Genomic DNA, 16,305 nt, shown 5'->3' with positions numbered 1-16,305 from the left:
ATTTAAAACCAACTGACTAGGTGTTAATTGCAAACAAAAAAAAAAAGGTAATATTTCCATTTTGGTCTCTTCTGGTATTTTTCCCCTGAGAATTTTAAAAATTTTCAATTGCATATTTTTTATCTTAGTATTTGTTAAAGACTGATTTATTAACAAATTATAATTGAAAATCAAAGCTGAAAATAAATTCTCCTCAAACCTCAAGGTGTTTCTATACTGCCAATAGCTAGAAATTTTAAGAAGGATTAGCAAACCAGAAAACAATGTCAGGCATTAGAAGTCCCATGAAAACAATGCCCAGTAAGGTATCAGTGCCCTGGTAGCTAAATAAGGTTATGAAAACAGGCAATGCCCAGAGAGACTTACTTGCATGCACATTTTCTACTACTGTGTGGAAAGAATAAAGGCATTTCTGCTCAGATACAGAAGAACACACAGTGTTTATAAACATGCTGATAGAAACAGGAGCAACTGAAAGCAAGGCTTCTTATTATCCACAGGACCAGGGGAAGGGAGAAAGACAGTGAGCCTTTCTGTTGATTGTCCAGCATACACACACAGAGTCCATCATGCAAACCTGAACAAGTTACTCAAGAAATAAGATTGTATTTCATAATCAAAGTTATTATTGAATTTTCATGAAAACTGGGAGAGATAACTAATATTCAAATGAAAAGGAAAGTCTGAGGAGGGAAAAAAGAAACAAACTAGTTTTTCTGAGCTTCAGGCCTGTAGAAGGAAATACAGCAGAGGAAATTCTCTGATTAAAGACAAAAGCACTTCAGCAGTACCATGATGGGGACACACTCCAGAGCACCAAGATGAGCCTGATGAGGGTCTGGGGTTTTTTTTTGTTTGTTTTGGTTCAGTTGGGGGCTTTTTGTTTGGTCGTGTTTGGGTTTTTTTTAATTAACATTCACGAGAACCTGCAATTATGCTGCATTAAAAGATAATGACAGGTTTTGTTTCTCCAGTTTGGAGGGGAATATTGCAGGAAGAATCCTTCCAGTGTACTGTAAGAGCTCATAGACTAGTACAACAACCAGCAAAGGACCTTTGGAGCTTTGCTTTCCACCAGTAAAGAGGAAAGAGCTAATAATGTGAAAATTAACAAACTTGGGAAGGGAAGGAAGCTGAGCAGAAGAAAAATCAAAAATCTGTCTAAAAAAATGTAACAAAAATCCCCCAAACTCAAAACATCCAACCACCAAAAAACTGAACCAAATCAAAACCAAAACATCCAACCTTACAGAAAATAAGGAAGCAGCCATGACAGCAAAAGTGGAAGCATATGAGGAAATAATACCAACATAAAAAACCCCCAGCCCAATACAGAAGAAGGAGAAATGCAGTCAAAGACTGACCAGCTAAGTCATAAATGTTTCATTTTCTGGAAGAATCGATTGAAAGTTGCCTATGAGTGAGTAACTTGCAGTCATCAAGTACCAGGAAGCACACAAAACAAAATTAGAAACACACGCAATTCAGTGCAAATAGGAAAGTATGCAAAAGTAATTGAGATTATGCTGGAGCTATTTAGTCCCTAGTAGTAGTACCTAGTACGAAGTACTTGCCAGTCTAGAATACTATGGTAATAGTCTGCTACCATTTGGCTCTATCAGCAAATTACGTGTAACAGCAGATGTCAAATATGTTCCAATGAGAAGGAGTCTTTTTTATGAGATGTCATGATAAGAGTCACACCGGAGAAAGTGTCTAAATAAAACTTGTATAAGGTGAAAAACTATTTAAAAAATCATATTCTAACAGCTAAAATTCGTAACAAATATCCTCCCAAGTATTCATTAAGCAGGGTCTGTAGTCTTTGTCTGGAATATAGTATCCCTGAATCACAGAATATGCTCAGTTGGAAGGGACCCACAAGGATCATCGAGTCCAACCCTTAGCCCTGCACAGGTCCATACTCAAGATCACACCACGTGCCTGAAAGTAGCATCCAAACACTTCTTGAACTCCGGCAGTCTCGGTGCTGTGACCGCTTCCCTGGGGAGCCTATTCCAGTGGCAGCCACTCTAGTAATAGTCAATATTCACACTACTGCTGTAGGTAATGAATCAGAAGCATATTGGAGTTGATGCCAAGGAGAAAAGAATGGCTATTTTATAGGAGGCCAGAACTGGACTTCAAAGCTATCCTGACAAACTAGAAAAAGAAACTGGAAAAAGAGGACCCAGTTCAGAGTCAACAAGGAAATGGCTCCACACTCAGACCAGGATAAACAAGTGTAGAAACAGGGAGAAACCCAGCAGTTGAGAATTAGCTGTGCAGAGGATGATGAGATGGATATAATCTATCACAATGATAACAGGAGAGGATAGCATAAACGCCTGGCTACTGTTTGAAAACCATTAACCTTTCATTTTGAGTATTAGTCGGGTTGGCCAGAGGTCAGGCTCTGGTTGCCTTGCCTACTTTTGTAACTAAATACCTTAAGAGGTCAAACTAGTGAGGAACTTAAGGTTTTGTTGTTAGGGGTTTTTTTGGTTTTGCTTTACTCTGCAACATGATTTTTCTTTTGGGCACCTGTGCACCTAACCAACACCTTGACATGACAGTGACCTTGATGACAGCTCAGTCTCTCAAATTCTCTCCTTGCAGCACACAGTTCAGTTTTCAAAGTGGAATATTTAGCATACTGAAGTGTAGTTATGAGAGAGAGATGAGTTAAATCTAATGTCCAGAGAGCTATAGATAGCCTGGTTTAATAGTCCTTTATATCTCTATAGTCTACTACACAAAAGATTCAAATGCTTTCTAGAGAGACTGATACTGGGCCAGGGGATGTGGTGCTAAGTGATTTTAAAGTATCTTTTAGATCTCCCAATTCCATGCTGTTGCAAAGGCTGGAGACATGCTGCTGTTTGCCTATTGCCCACAGCACAGCCTTGAATCATCACAACGCAGGGTGTCACACCTCTATATTTTCCAATCCCAACCCCACTTCACTTTCTTCATCTACTTTTGCCAAGATGTGCAAAAGGTCACTAGAATGCAGTTTAAGGCTGTCTACCACAGTGAGTAGCTTGAAGAAGAAACAGGGATTTACTTTCTTTATGTAGCTACACACAATATATTAACTGTGAGAGAATGCAAGACTTTGATCTTAGCCAAAGGTTTCCTCCAGTCTTATCCTTTGAACTCTATGCAGAGCTAAGGCTGACTATTCTCTCTTCCCAGCCATAGCAATGTTTTGTCTTCCTGATATTCCTGCTGCTGTTTCTGTTCCATCTCTGTTTTGATTGCTGTTCAACCCCATTTTCTCCAATGCGTCCCTCCATATTCTGCCTTCAGTGAACTCTAATTATCCCCTAAACTTTGCTGAATTAAATTAATTTCACACATGGATATCTTAATATACTTTATCTAACACAGATGTTATTTTCAAGAGGATAAAACCTCTTTCATTACTTATTCTATCATAAATGTTTAGGATTAATTCTTCTAATGAAAAAATTACTTTTCAAAACCAACTTTTATAGGCAGTGCCATCAGCTACCTAGATATAGGATTTTAGAGGTATTTGTTATCCTCAACACACTGCCTAATCCCAAAGAACTTGGAATGGTGAGTCCTTCCTCTCACTTTCCCCTGTGATCCTTTAGTGATTTAGATGAGGACCTTATTTCAGATATAAAAGGAAAATACTGATGTCCTTCCCCGATCAGAAGGTGCAATGCATCAATATGATGATGCAGAAACAATGTACAAAATAACCAAAACGATACATTTATTATAACCCATATATTATTATAACCATAATTGTATATTATGCCAAAGAAATATATTTTTATTCTATACACATGGGTTTAATGATTTTTGCCTCTAAATAATATGCAAAAATAAAAGTAACAGAATCACACTCTGCTTTAAACTTCTTAAAGCTCCTAACAATAGCACAATATAGGAGACTGAGGACATATCAGTTGTCTTCTGCCAAAGAGAAATTATACACAGAAGTGTTTATTTGCTTCCTGAAATAAATTTTTATATTTTTTATCCATGACTCCTCCAAAAATGCAGAAGTCATAATGCATTAGGAATATTATTATTACTTTTCAGAAACACATTTACATTTTGACATCTACTTTCAAAATACAGATTTTTTCGAAAGCTCATTCCACATAACATCACTAATGTCAAAATATATTTGACACTTTCAAAATATAAATATAACTAAAACACAGACTTAAAAGCAAAATGGTTCTTTATTCCCTACTTGGGATGAATATTTGCTACAATTAATACTTTACATTCTGAGGACAGAACATCACTCAAGCTGCACAGTTAGAAAGAGACATAAAAAATATTTTTAAAAAATATGAAATATAAAAATATAACTAAAACCTCAGCTCCTTATTTACCTGTACCTGAATGAAGCGTATGGAGCAGAAACTGAAGAAACCCAGCAAACATAGCAGCATCAGCAACAGAATGGTTAAAGCACAACTGGCATCTAGTAGGTTGATGAATTCCAGCCTGCAACTGTAGCAAAACCGTAATGCAAGCAAAAATCCACTTCAGTGTGAAGGAGACGATGTAAAAGAAGTCATAAGGTCCTTGCGTCCTGATTCTAAGCCAAATTATTCTGCAGTGTCAAACGTTCGACACCACTGACACCAAACAGGGCTAACGAGAGTTCTTGTCATCCAAACAAATCTCTGCAGTGTAGTGCAAGCATCGATTACTGCATTAGTTCATACACGGCTGCTGCAATGACAAGGAGTTTCAGTCTCTAGGAGTTAATGATTTTAGGAATCCAGAATTAACAATCCTCAGGAAACAAGATAGGGGAAAAAAATGCTCCTTCCTAACTGGACAGAACAGGAAAGAAGTTTCTTAGTGCTTTAAAGCCAACAGTAGACATAAGCTCAGGTACCTAAGTAATCAATACCACTGCTGCAGTTATTATTTATATTCAGCAGTGGTGCACTAAGCAAGTTTAATGAACTGCATAGATGAAGAAACTGTGTAAAGCAAATGTGGCTCTTTTAATTTATGTAAAACATCCCAAGCTGCAGATTTACTTCTAGCATACCAAAAACACAATGGTACTTGAAAAAATTTACAATTTTTTACAAATTAATAGGATAATTTCATTCTTTTTGTATATAATAGATGTGTGAAGGGAAACATAATTTTATATAAGAAAAATATGTTCCAAATAAAAAAACTGGGAATAATATTTTGTATTCCAAATTACGTATTCAGGGTTAAAGAGAAAAGTAGAATCTATATACCAGCATATTTGGGAAAGCCAGATGATTAGAGAATTACAGCTAATAGAATTTGCTAAAGTATTTAATCTAATTGAATCATATCCAAACCATACAACAATAAAACTGTTTCTTTGGCAGAGATAGTCTTCCTCTGTACAAATAGATGTTTCTCTGCAGCATATCTAGATACTGCAGGACTTCTAAAATACAATGCAGGACATCCAAAGTACAAAACCTCTGCTGTTTAGAAACTAAAATGTAAGGAAGCAAAGCAAACAAAAAGAAGCTTAGAAGGGATAAAATATAAATAATTAAGCTAATGAGAGCTTACAGCTCTTTCATATTTAACAATATATAGACCTATTAGTAATAATGAAAATACACTTAATCAAGTTGTTTCTCTGTAATTCTGGATCAAACCCAAGGTACTGAACACTGTCTTTCACAATCCTGCATGTCAGTCATCAGCAAAAGCTACAGTTGAGATCCTTGACCGCTGCTGACACTCAGTGTCCCCAGTAGCATTGTATTAGCAGGAAGACAACACAAATGTCTAATTCTGCTTTTTTCATGGACATGTCCTTGTTAGGAGATAATTTTTTGGAGGTGGACAATGTCCAGGCTTTATATATTTCAAGAGACAGTGACCATTTGCTACTGACCAGGGAACACAGACCCAGCTTTCTCCTTAAGCCAGAAACATTTCTTGCAAAAGCAACAAAAGACAGAGTATGCCAAATGCCTGATGCTTTCACAGTTCATCCACTGACCCTTCTGCATTACTCCTTGAAGGAAGACCTCCTCTTTTGCCAGGTCAGGCATTTAGGGCTTTGCTTCACTATCAGAATATACTACACGTAGATCCTGAATGTTCACCTCACCTTAAAGCACACACTAAACAAGGCAGGGGATTTTGCTACAATGCAAACTCAACAGATGAAAAATTCTTACAGCCTCAGAATCTGTAAATGAGACTGAACTATATGGGCTTGTTTTCTGACTTATTTAAAGTGTTTCTGTCACTCCCACGGCATGCGTCTGTGAAAAAAATAATGAACCATTTTTTAAATGCATTTAAAAAGGTTGTTTGTTCACCATGGTGTTGTTAGGGCTCTCTCTGTCTCCCTTCCTCTACATGCCAACCCCTCTCTGCTCCTCCAGCCTCTAGGAGGCAGTCCTCAACACCCGTTTTAGCCACTGCTATCCTTACACATGATATCCACTAAGTAGCCCAGTCTAACAGCTTCTGATGGTAGAGATGTCTGCAAGTATTCATTGAAAAGCAAGGGAAGAGCAGAGCAACAGAAGAGTGTTTTGAAGTCAGAAAGGACATTTTGCAGAAAAGGACAGTGCCACCAACTCCAGTGTGCATTGCACATCCCTAAAGGTGGATTTCATTCCTCCCAGCCCCAGTCACACAGAGCCTTTCTGGCTGTCCCAAAGGCTCATCTGACAGCTTGACAACCAAGTGCTAATAGTTAGCTTATTTACTTTTACATCCATTAAAGTATCAAAGCAGTAGGAAACTAACTAGAAATCTGGATACCATCCCATTGTCCTAGTAAAAATACATCATTAAGTTATAGCACACCTTCAATCTTTGCTTTGGATAGCACTGTCTTTGTAATCTCAGGAGGTTTTACCCTTCCAGAGTATTTTACTGCCAGTATCTTCTGAGGCAAACTACACTGCATCTGATACTCAAATCTTGACCATCATGTTTGAGCTCTTCATAATCTTCCTGCTAATAGTTGTTCTAAATCATAATCCATACATGATACTCCTGCATTTATAAAACTTTCTGAGATCATTAGAAAAGCAGGAGACTGAACAATCTCACACAACCCTACCATTATTGAAGTTTTAAGAGAACAAACTCAAAGCATTAAGCATACTATTCAGCTTTATACCTGGGTGAAAAAGCAACTTTCCTCTAAATCAAAAGTTTTACAACACTTTTTTGCAAAGAAAAAAGCCAAAGAATGGTCCTAAGCTTAATTCAGAAGCAAACAAAGAACAATTTAATGAAAGAAACAGCTATACTTTAAGTTGGAATTTAATTTAGGAAACAAGAGAAACAACAGAAAAAGATCCATGTTAAATTCTCCAGATTGCAAAGCCCAGTTACAATGGGGAAGATATTCTAATACAAATGCAGTAGTCTTAGATACAGTATTAGGTATTTAGTTTGACATTTTGTTCTGTAGCCCTGTCTGATCTGCTTCAAAAGGTCGTGGCTATTGTGGGAGATTAACAGTGACTAGACAAGTCAAACACCACACCCCTCTAAGAAGGGCAAGAAAAAGGATCTGGGAAACTACATACTGGGAGGGTTATGGGGCAAATCCTTCTGGAATGCAGTCCTGAGCTCATGAAGGCCAAGGACATGACTGGGAACCATCAGCATAGCTTTACCAAGAGCAAATCATGCCTGACCAATACGGTTTCTGGACGTGCAGGCAAGGGGACAGTAGCAGATGTTGTTTAACGTAACTAAAAATAAAATAAACACCAAAGCAGAAATTAGGTTATTGCATCAACAGAGCTGGAGCTAATAAGTTTGATCTTATATTTAGCTTATTAATTATTAAGGGTTAAATTAATGTCATGCTGCCATTACTCCACAATTTTCAATTCAAACCTCGATCTGAGCCAATCAATTCAAAGTGAAGTAACTTGCCATCTGTCTGAATAACACAAAGCCAGATGTTTTCAGTTAAATGGTGACCAACATGTAGGCACTGACTTTCCAATTTAATGATCAATGGCATCAAAATATTCTTTTTGTTCCCAGCTTCAGCTATTATTTCTAGTTGTTGTGTCATTGTCTCCATAGAGACAGATTTCTCCCAACTTTCATAATCCACATGCTGGATGTGGAAGGCCCATATTCAAAGTCCCTTCCCTGCCTGTTGAAGGGTAAACTGTATGAAGTGGTGGTGTGTCAGCACTTCCTTTGACAGCCATGGTCTGGTATAGGCTTGAACTCACAGAATTAAATTCCTACAATCAATTCAGTGTTACTGTCTTTAGGAAGAGACTGCAGGTGTCTAACCTGTACCTGAGTTTTGCTGCCAAAAGAGAAGCCAAGCAAAAAGTATCATCTTCAGACGTGGACTACGGCAAAAACAGGAGAATCAACCTACAGTGACAATGTCATTACAGCTTATTTATTTCAGACACATGACCTTACCAAAATTCCTTAAAACAACTTTTTTTTTTTCCCTTCAAAACCGATTCACCCCCATGACACAATATAAGCCAAAAGAAAATGTGTGTTCGGAACTAATTCTTGTATAGGCTGTGATTGAAAGGTTATACAGCCAAGGGTGATAGACATTTCTGTGTCACTATTTTATTCTGTTTCTCTATTTCAGGACACACTTGACAACTTAATTCACAATCTTTCTTTTTCTTTTCCTTACTGCCTAAGTCTGCGTGGACATGGTTTAATTTCTGAATCCTTTTACAATTCGGATTCCTCCCAGACCCTTTAATTCTAAAAATGTCAGATTTAAACGTAGAAATTAAAGCAGCAGTACCATACATAATAACCACTTCTGAAGGAATCTCTATTAAGCAGCGTTTTCTATTACTTTAAAATGTTATATACCTTCCAAACAAAAAAAAGAATACTAAAGCCACACATCTAAGAGCAGGGTTTAATGGTCACTATGTTGTTTAAACATTGTCAGAAAATTCATTCCTAATCCTTATAATAATTTTCTAGGGCAAAGTAAGATTAGGTCCACAATAGCACAGAGAGCTGATGCTATGATGGCAACATGCCTAATCTATATTTGTTGTTGTAGCTTTTTTTTTTTAAGGGAAGTGATGTTGATAGATTAGAATTTTAAAGGATACATTTGAAGAGTAGTCAAAATTTAAATGGTAAATTTGTTTAAAAGAAAAACCCTGTTTACTGGCAGAAAATTAATACCTTCCTAAATGTCTCCTTTCAGTGGCTTTTAGGAATAGTCATTCACTAAGATTTTCTTAGCAGTGAGATTTAAAACTTGGTAACAGGAACAGATTAACCAACTTGTTTTATAACTGACTTCAGAGCAACTTTTCTGTGGAAAAGAGCCAGCAGCAGCACAACTGGATTTATTTCTAAGCATTCAGTTCCATTCCCATTCACAAGGGGCTGTTTTGCCCTCTCCCAGACAGTCTCTGCTTAAGGACAATGACAACTCCACTACTGGCGAATCCGTAATGTCTGTCTCATGAGAGATAACTGAACCTACCTGGGAACACTGACAAGGTTCAGTGTGTTACATACCACACCGGAAAGTTTTGAGAATCTACATCTGTCTACATCTATTTAAACCGGTATTTGTGAGTTCCTTTGTGAAGTCCAATTTTATCTGTAAGTTCAAGTCCCTTTTATACTATATTTTAAGTAAAATCTGAGCCGGCAGAGGTAACAGAAGTTACCTGTCATACCGTGTATTTAAATGTAAACTTACACTAATTTACTGTGGCAGACCTCCAAAGCATGACAAGCAAGAACTGGCATTATATCTCTGAGTGAGTCCCCAGGATTTTGAGGAATTGAAAAAAAATGGCTGTTCACTAGCCCTCAGCTGATTAGTATTCACTGCCAATCAGAAGTTTTTTCTTATTCTCACAATTCAGCTGAGAACCGTATGAATAAACCGCACACAGGTCAGCTGGGGAGCACTCCTTTGCACAGCATGAGCTTCCTGCTCTGCAAAGCTATGTGTCACTGCTACCCAAAACCGACAGGGGACCAATACCAGGATCTGCAATGCCCACCTTAGATGTGAGAGCAGGGCTGAGGCACTCCAAGGACTGTGTCCGGCTGCTTCAGAATGACATTTCTTCTTGTAACACCTGCTGATAATCTTTAATGCAGAACAGTCTGACTTTCAAAGACTTGACAAAGGCAAAGAATAAAACAGAAATCTGCAGGATTTTATATTCACACATAGCTCCATTCACTGACTTAACATCACTCTGGGATGATGCCCTGTAACTACACATCATGATCCCTGAAGTATTTAACTGCAACAGAAGCACTGGAGCACATGTGTGCCTTCTAATAGCACACATACATTCTATTTGATATAAACATCTATATTTATATCACAAGCATGTATGCCCCCCCAAAAAACTCTTGCCTTAGTAATGTTATGAAACTACAATAAAACAGAGAATATGAAAACATTCACATACATTACTGTATATTTTCTTTTTCTTCTGAACCAACTTTTCTGCAGCACCCCGAAAGCAGACAATATGCTCTCATTAAATAGGCATTTCTTAAGCATTAGGTCACAGAAAAAAATTAGGTTGGAAGGAAATGTACTTTGGGTAAGTAGGAAGAAAATACGCAACTTCACCATAAGTATCAGCAAGATTGCTTAAGCCCAGAGGCTTAAGTGTAACTCTAAACTTCACAAAATTTTGAAAATTTGTCTCATGATCCTCAAATAAGAGTACCTTTTCCTTGTTATGTTTTGGTTGGTTGGTTGTTTTTTTCTGAGGATAGGACTTATTTAAGTAATGGAATAACTGCTTCCATAGAGTTGTAATTATCAGTGTAATTTCCATTTCCAGAATAAATCCCATACACCATCTGCAACACTTAAGATACAGGACAATGCAAATCTGCCTGTGGAAAAAAAAGCACATGGAGATAAGATCTGAAAAAGTTTCTTAAAATTGCTGGTTTAAGCAGCAAAGTATGCCTGCACTTCCAGATTCTCTCTGTGCTGAGAGAAACTGTCTTGCAGAGAGCCCAGTAGATAAAAGTGAGATTTGACTGCTCCATCTAGAGGCTCATTAAGCAGAACATGTGGCCTAATGGGTTAAAAAGGGACAAATGTGGAGTTTTTGTTTTCTGTGAGCAAGAAAAAACAAACTCTTAGCACCTAGATATTTTAATAGCATAATATAAAAATGTAAAAATATTTACCTACTTTCATGAACCTAACTTTAAACTTTAATTTAATTCTCTTTTATATTTGTAGATTATTCCTATTTATTAGCTTATTTATGCTATTTTGTTAATTAACTTTATTAAGGCCAGCAAAATTTTAGAAATTTTTCTTTTGAATTTACAGTAAGTTACACTTATATTTGAGTTCACATTTCCAGTGAAAATACATCTTAGGTTTTCACTAAAATGAAATTTTCACTAGAATGAAATTAATAACAAGTCAAATATTAAAACATATACACTGACTCTTAACTATAAGAAGTAAATTTAAAAGCTTATGTCTGATTCAGAAAGTGACTTCTACTCTGTGAATGACAATTCCTAAGCAAATCTAGAGCACCACTGAGTTTTAGTGGAAAAAAGAAGTATCTGCCCTGAAGTCTAAGTCTATTCCATGGCTATTCTAAAAATTACTGAGAACTTGGATCCTTTGGAAAACTAATATAATAACATGATTAAGTTGCTTTAAACAGAACACTTTTTCCAACAATAATTTTGAGAGTAACTAATTAGAACTGAAGCTCATATTGCAAAGTAAAGAATTACCAAATTGAGGACTTGGTTACAAAAACTGGAACTTTAAATTCTAGAAATTAATGTATATTATTAAATAATAAAACACGTGCAAGTTAAAATCAGACAAATATGTGATGCGCTTCATTTCCACTTGCTACATGTCTGAAGACATTTTGTCTTGAGTTACACATATGAATGAGAGGTAGGCAAGGAATATAAAATAGAAGGAGAACAACTTTTAACATGGGCAGATAGCGGTAGAACAAGGAGGAATGGTTTTCAACTAAAAGAGAAAAGATTTAGATTAGATATTACATTACTCAGAGAGTAGTGAGGCATTGGAACAGGTTGGCCAGAAAAGTCATGGATGCCCCATCCCTGGAAGTGTTCAAGGGCAGGTTGGATGGGGCTTTGAGTAACCTGGTCTAGTGGAAGATGTCCCTGCCTATGCCAGGGAGATTGGAATTAGGTGATCTTTAAGGTCGCTTCCAACCCAAGCCATTCTATGAGTCTATGAATATAACCATTTTACTTATTCCTTTACCACACAGAGTTGCCACAGCTAACTTCATAGATAGATTAAGTTAGGACCCTATATGCAGTAAAAACCTCCATGTAATGGAATTTAAACTTATACTTAAATTCTTTGCAGATCTGCATTTAAAATTGCAAAATAATCCCATGGTCAGTATGGCCCAAGTAAACTGTACAACATCCATTTCTCAACTTGCTCAATGGACCAAGTTAGACTTTGTCCAATTTGCATATAAGGTACAGCAAAGCCACAGGTCACAAAGTAAAGAATGCTGATATTTGCTTTTCTAAAACAAAAAAGGTCATGTTTACAGAGAGGAAGCAAATATGAAAAGAAATTATTCTAAGTAAAATGTTTTATTAGAAGTGCCTTCATGGCTTGAAAGAACGTGCAATAAAATATTTAATACTGAAGGTCTAAAACAACACTGCTGTAGGCATGCATCTACTGCATAGCATCATAGTATTTCCAAGACTTATACTCTTACAAAATACCTCAAAGGTTGAAATTGTTTAACAATTAGAAAGCTCCTCATAAATAATTTTTGCAGTAAGTCAAGGGCATGATAAATGGAAGAAAAAGGTACTGAGTAATGTCTATGCATTTAATAAGCATATATTTTATTACCATCAAGGCAAGTTGGAGTCATGTACTGAAATCTCACAAGATTAGGCAATGTATAAACATAAAAAGAAACTCTGGACTCCACTGAACTTGCAAAATAAATGTAAGGCAAGAAAACAGCAGACAAACAAATAAGGAACAGTGTCTACACTTACAGCAGAGTATTAAACAGTGTCAAATGGACTGTCATTCATACTGTGTCCTTAAATAATCCCTAGAACAGTTGTGCCCTGGTTCAGTTTGGTACTCTCTGTTCACTGCTAGGCAGGAAACAAGCCAAGAATAAACCCCAATAGACAGCTTCCATGCAGTCCCTCTCTTGAGGAATGTAAGAGCTTCATTGTATGGAAATGTGCCATGTTTCATTACTTGGCCAAAAATGTCAAGAATGGCTCTTAAATTCACTAGTACAGTAAATATCACCACTGAGACCGTATGAGATGGGCATATTTGAAACCATAACACATGTGCTTGGCATCACGGGGAAAATGGAGACAAGAATCAGCTTCAGAGATTCCAAAGTGTAGGTGGGGAGTCCCTAATTTTGAAGCTCATATGTTGTACAGAAAGAGAAAGAAAGAACAAAGAAACTGTAAGAGGAATACAAAAACAATGAGCAAATGTGGGAAAATAATTTTCACAGGGACATTCAGAATGGACAGGAACAGAATGAAATCATGCATATTTAGTTAAAGGAAACACAGACATCTCATAATCATTACCTTCTTTCTGACACAATCAAGTTTTTCCTAGAGATGATTTATTAGCATACTGATTTTAGAAAACTAAATAGGCCAGTCTATCTACTCAAAATTGTGCTTAAAGGAAGAAACTGGTTCCTGTGTGTTACAGTCATTAGGTGCATTATTGTAAGCAAAGCAATATAACAAAAAGTATCAGAGAAATATTAGCACAACATACTAATCAATAATACTCAGTACCACATGGTAAAACCCTATGTTTGAACTCAATAGGACGATCAGAATGAATACACTAAGAAAAGGACACAGAATGAATGTCTTCAGAAAATAACAGAATCAGATGCTTGTTTGTTCCTAGCTAACTCTGTAATTATCTAAAATTAAAGTCAATTATTCTGGAAGCCAATAATTAATTTAGCTTTCTCTTTCACAAGTTTTCATTTTTCACCCAAAGTGGGGCAGATTTCCCATACAGGTGGAAAAAAGCAAAGGTTTGGATTTCAGTCCCAAGACTTAACCTCATCCTTTAATATGCTGCACAGGCCAGCCACAGTTGGGCAGATGTACCAAACACAGTTTGGTACATCCTTCACAGTTCACCTTTTCCTCTAAGCTCTCAGATCAAAGAGTAACAGTAAATCCTGAGTGCACATAACCTTTATGGTATGCAAAAAAACATATGCAAATAAAAAATGATGAATAGAAGGAGCAGAGGAAAGAGTCATCCTCTGGCTATAACACTATACCATGTTTCAGACTACCTGAGCTTTAACTCCAGTTTATTGCACAGCTGTACTTTGAAAAGTGCTCAGCAGCTAAAATTAGGGCAAGTTTTTCAGAAGCTTTTTCAGCTCCCTCTTAGACCCTTACAAAGTGTTCCATGACCAAGAGCTCCCACTGCTTGTCTCTTGCATCTGTTACCTCCAATGATTTCTGTACAGAAAAAAACTGACTGCTGAATGCTTTTGAGAATTGATCTTTCATGGAGAAACCTAGAGAAGTTCTGGGTTTCTCTACTGGTCCAGGCACTGTCGTAGCTCCTGAAATTAAAGGTACCCCAGTTGTTAAGCATTAAGTATTTTTTAACATATGACTTCAATCTGTCCATGCTTTAGTGTCTGCCCTTTTGTAATGAAAATAATCATCTTACTACTGGAAAAAATACTATTAGGACGAATTTCTTGATATTTCATGAATTAAATGTGCAGAACAAAGGTAAGTGATGAGGAACGAGCAATTAATAAAACCATGAACATGTGAAAAATTAAGCAATGCAGATGACAGAGCATGTTAATAGTAATGAAAGGCCTTAGCAATTGCAATAGATGTAAGAAAGAAATCAAGATTTAACAGTTTGTGACATCCTCTTAGTAAGTCAAAATGTACAATTTTTTTTTCCTTTTCAAAAACCAGATTGCTATTATATAAATTTGTACTGGAAATGGCTATCAAATATCACTTAAAGGGTAACAAAAAGGAATATGGTACAGATAGGAGTACTGTGGATTTAGCCCCACGTTACCAACTTGTCTCAGAGCCTGCCATAGGAAAAGCAGCAGTATTTCTAACATAGAGCAAGGTCACTGCAGGCTATGAAGAAACTGATTTTTATTTTCAGGAATCCTCCATCTCAACTGAGTAAGAAATTCTGATTACAATTATCCTTAACTTTGCTTATCTGTCCTCAGAGTTAACATGGTTTCAGGCAGCAAGTTTCAACCTCCTTAGCAGTAACTTAACCCTCCAAGGGAAGAGTAGAGCACTCACTCAGCCTCGTCCTCTCCAGCTTCTTTCTGTTTGCCTTTTTCTCCCCTGTTTCTTTTCTAGGCTATTCAACCCCAATCCACCCTACCTTTCCTTATATATCATGTTTTATAGATCTTGGTGACACTTTGCTCATTTTCTGCGAATTCCCTACAGCACATTCACAACCTTAAAGTAAACTAGAAAAAGGGCTTTATTAGGATTTTAAAGGAAAATTCAGCCACATGTCTTCCATGACGTCCTCATTTATATGGTTACGTATCTCACTGAAGTGCTGGATATCTTGGCAACAGTATGACTTTTTTCCTCGCTTGTGTTTAGCTTATCTCATTTGCAAATTCATGCATTTTAAATAATTTCATATACACAAAACAGATTTCTTAATGCCCAACACTAATTTAACAAGCCCAACACTAATTTAACAAGCACTGTAAATAATTTCAGGTGCTCAAAAGCACTGAATACTGATAGTATTGATTAATGTTAGCTCTGACCAAAATTCTGAAACTAGATCCATTTTAGCTTATATTTCAATTAAAATATAAATCAGATGTAGATCTAAATTACTGCACAAGGACAAGAAGATAAATTGGAACTAATTTCTAAGAACTAACAAGTTTCCTAGCAAGGGTATTTTATTTTACACTAAGTTGAAGCTCAGTCACACTTTTAAACAAATTCAGCTCCAGTTTTAAAACTCCATGCCCAAGTCTATGCAAACAGATGTTAAAATATCCTAGCAGATGTTACAGTACAACTTGCCTACACTCCAAACTGAAAATACCTTAGTGAAAAAGTTTAACTAAAAAACATTTAAAACCAGCCTCCTCTTCTCTGTAGTCTTTTCCTGATGTTTTCTTTTGGTCCCTTTGCAGACACTAATGCATGTGCGTGGTTTGTGTCTTAGCCCACAGGCTACCTTCCTTGCCAACAATGCTTACAGAATTTGGAATAAATCACTGG

At 36.6% G+C, this 16,305-nt stretch overlaps 1 protein-coding gene across 42 annotated transcripts in view; it reads right to left on the bottom strand.

The window, feature by feature from the left end:
* The window catches only part of RIMS1 (regulating synaptic membrane exocytosis 1), a 321,858-nt gene that overhangs the window by 147,113 nt on the left and 158,440 nt on the right, over window positions 1–16,305 (bottom strand). Inside the window, exon 1 of one of the 42 annotated variants that reach the window (XM_017826414.1) lies at window positions 4,383–4,717. The exons of the other annotated variants lie outside the window; for them this stretch is intronic. Within the exon in view, the coding sequence (XP_017681903.1) occupies window positions 4,383–4,434 (52 nt within the window). The 5' untranslated portion in view covers window positions 4,435–4,717. Of the gene's footprint in view, window positions 1–4,382; window positions 4,718–16,305 lie in introns of those variants that run through there. 42 annotated transcript variants of the gene reach the window in all.

The sequence above is a fragment of the Lepidothrix coronata genome, unplaced genomic scaffold (genome assembly GCF_001604755.1).
Source record: "Lepidothrix coronata isolate B3197 unplaced genomic scaffold, Lepidothrix_coronata-1.0 Scaffold4, whole genome shotgun sequence".
Classification (NCBI taxonomy): domain Eukaryota; kingdom Metazoa; phylum Chordata; class Aves; order Passeriformes; family Pipridae; genus Lepidothrix; species Lepidothrix coronata.
The sequence above is the reverse complement of the archived record's forward strand: the minus strand, read 5'-3'. Positions and strand labels throughout refer to the sequence as shown.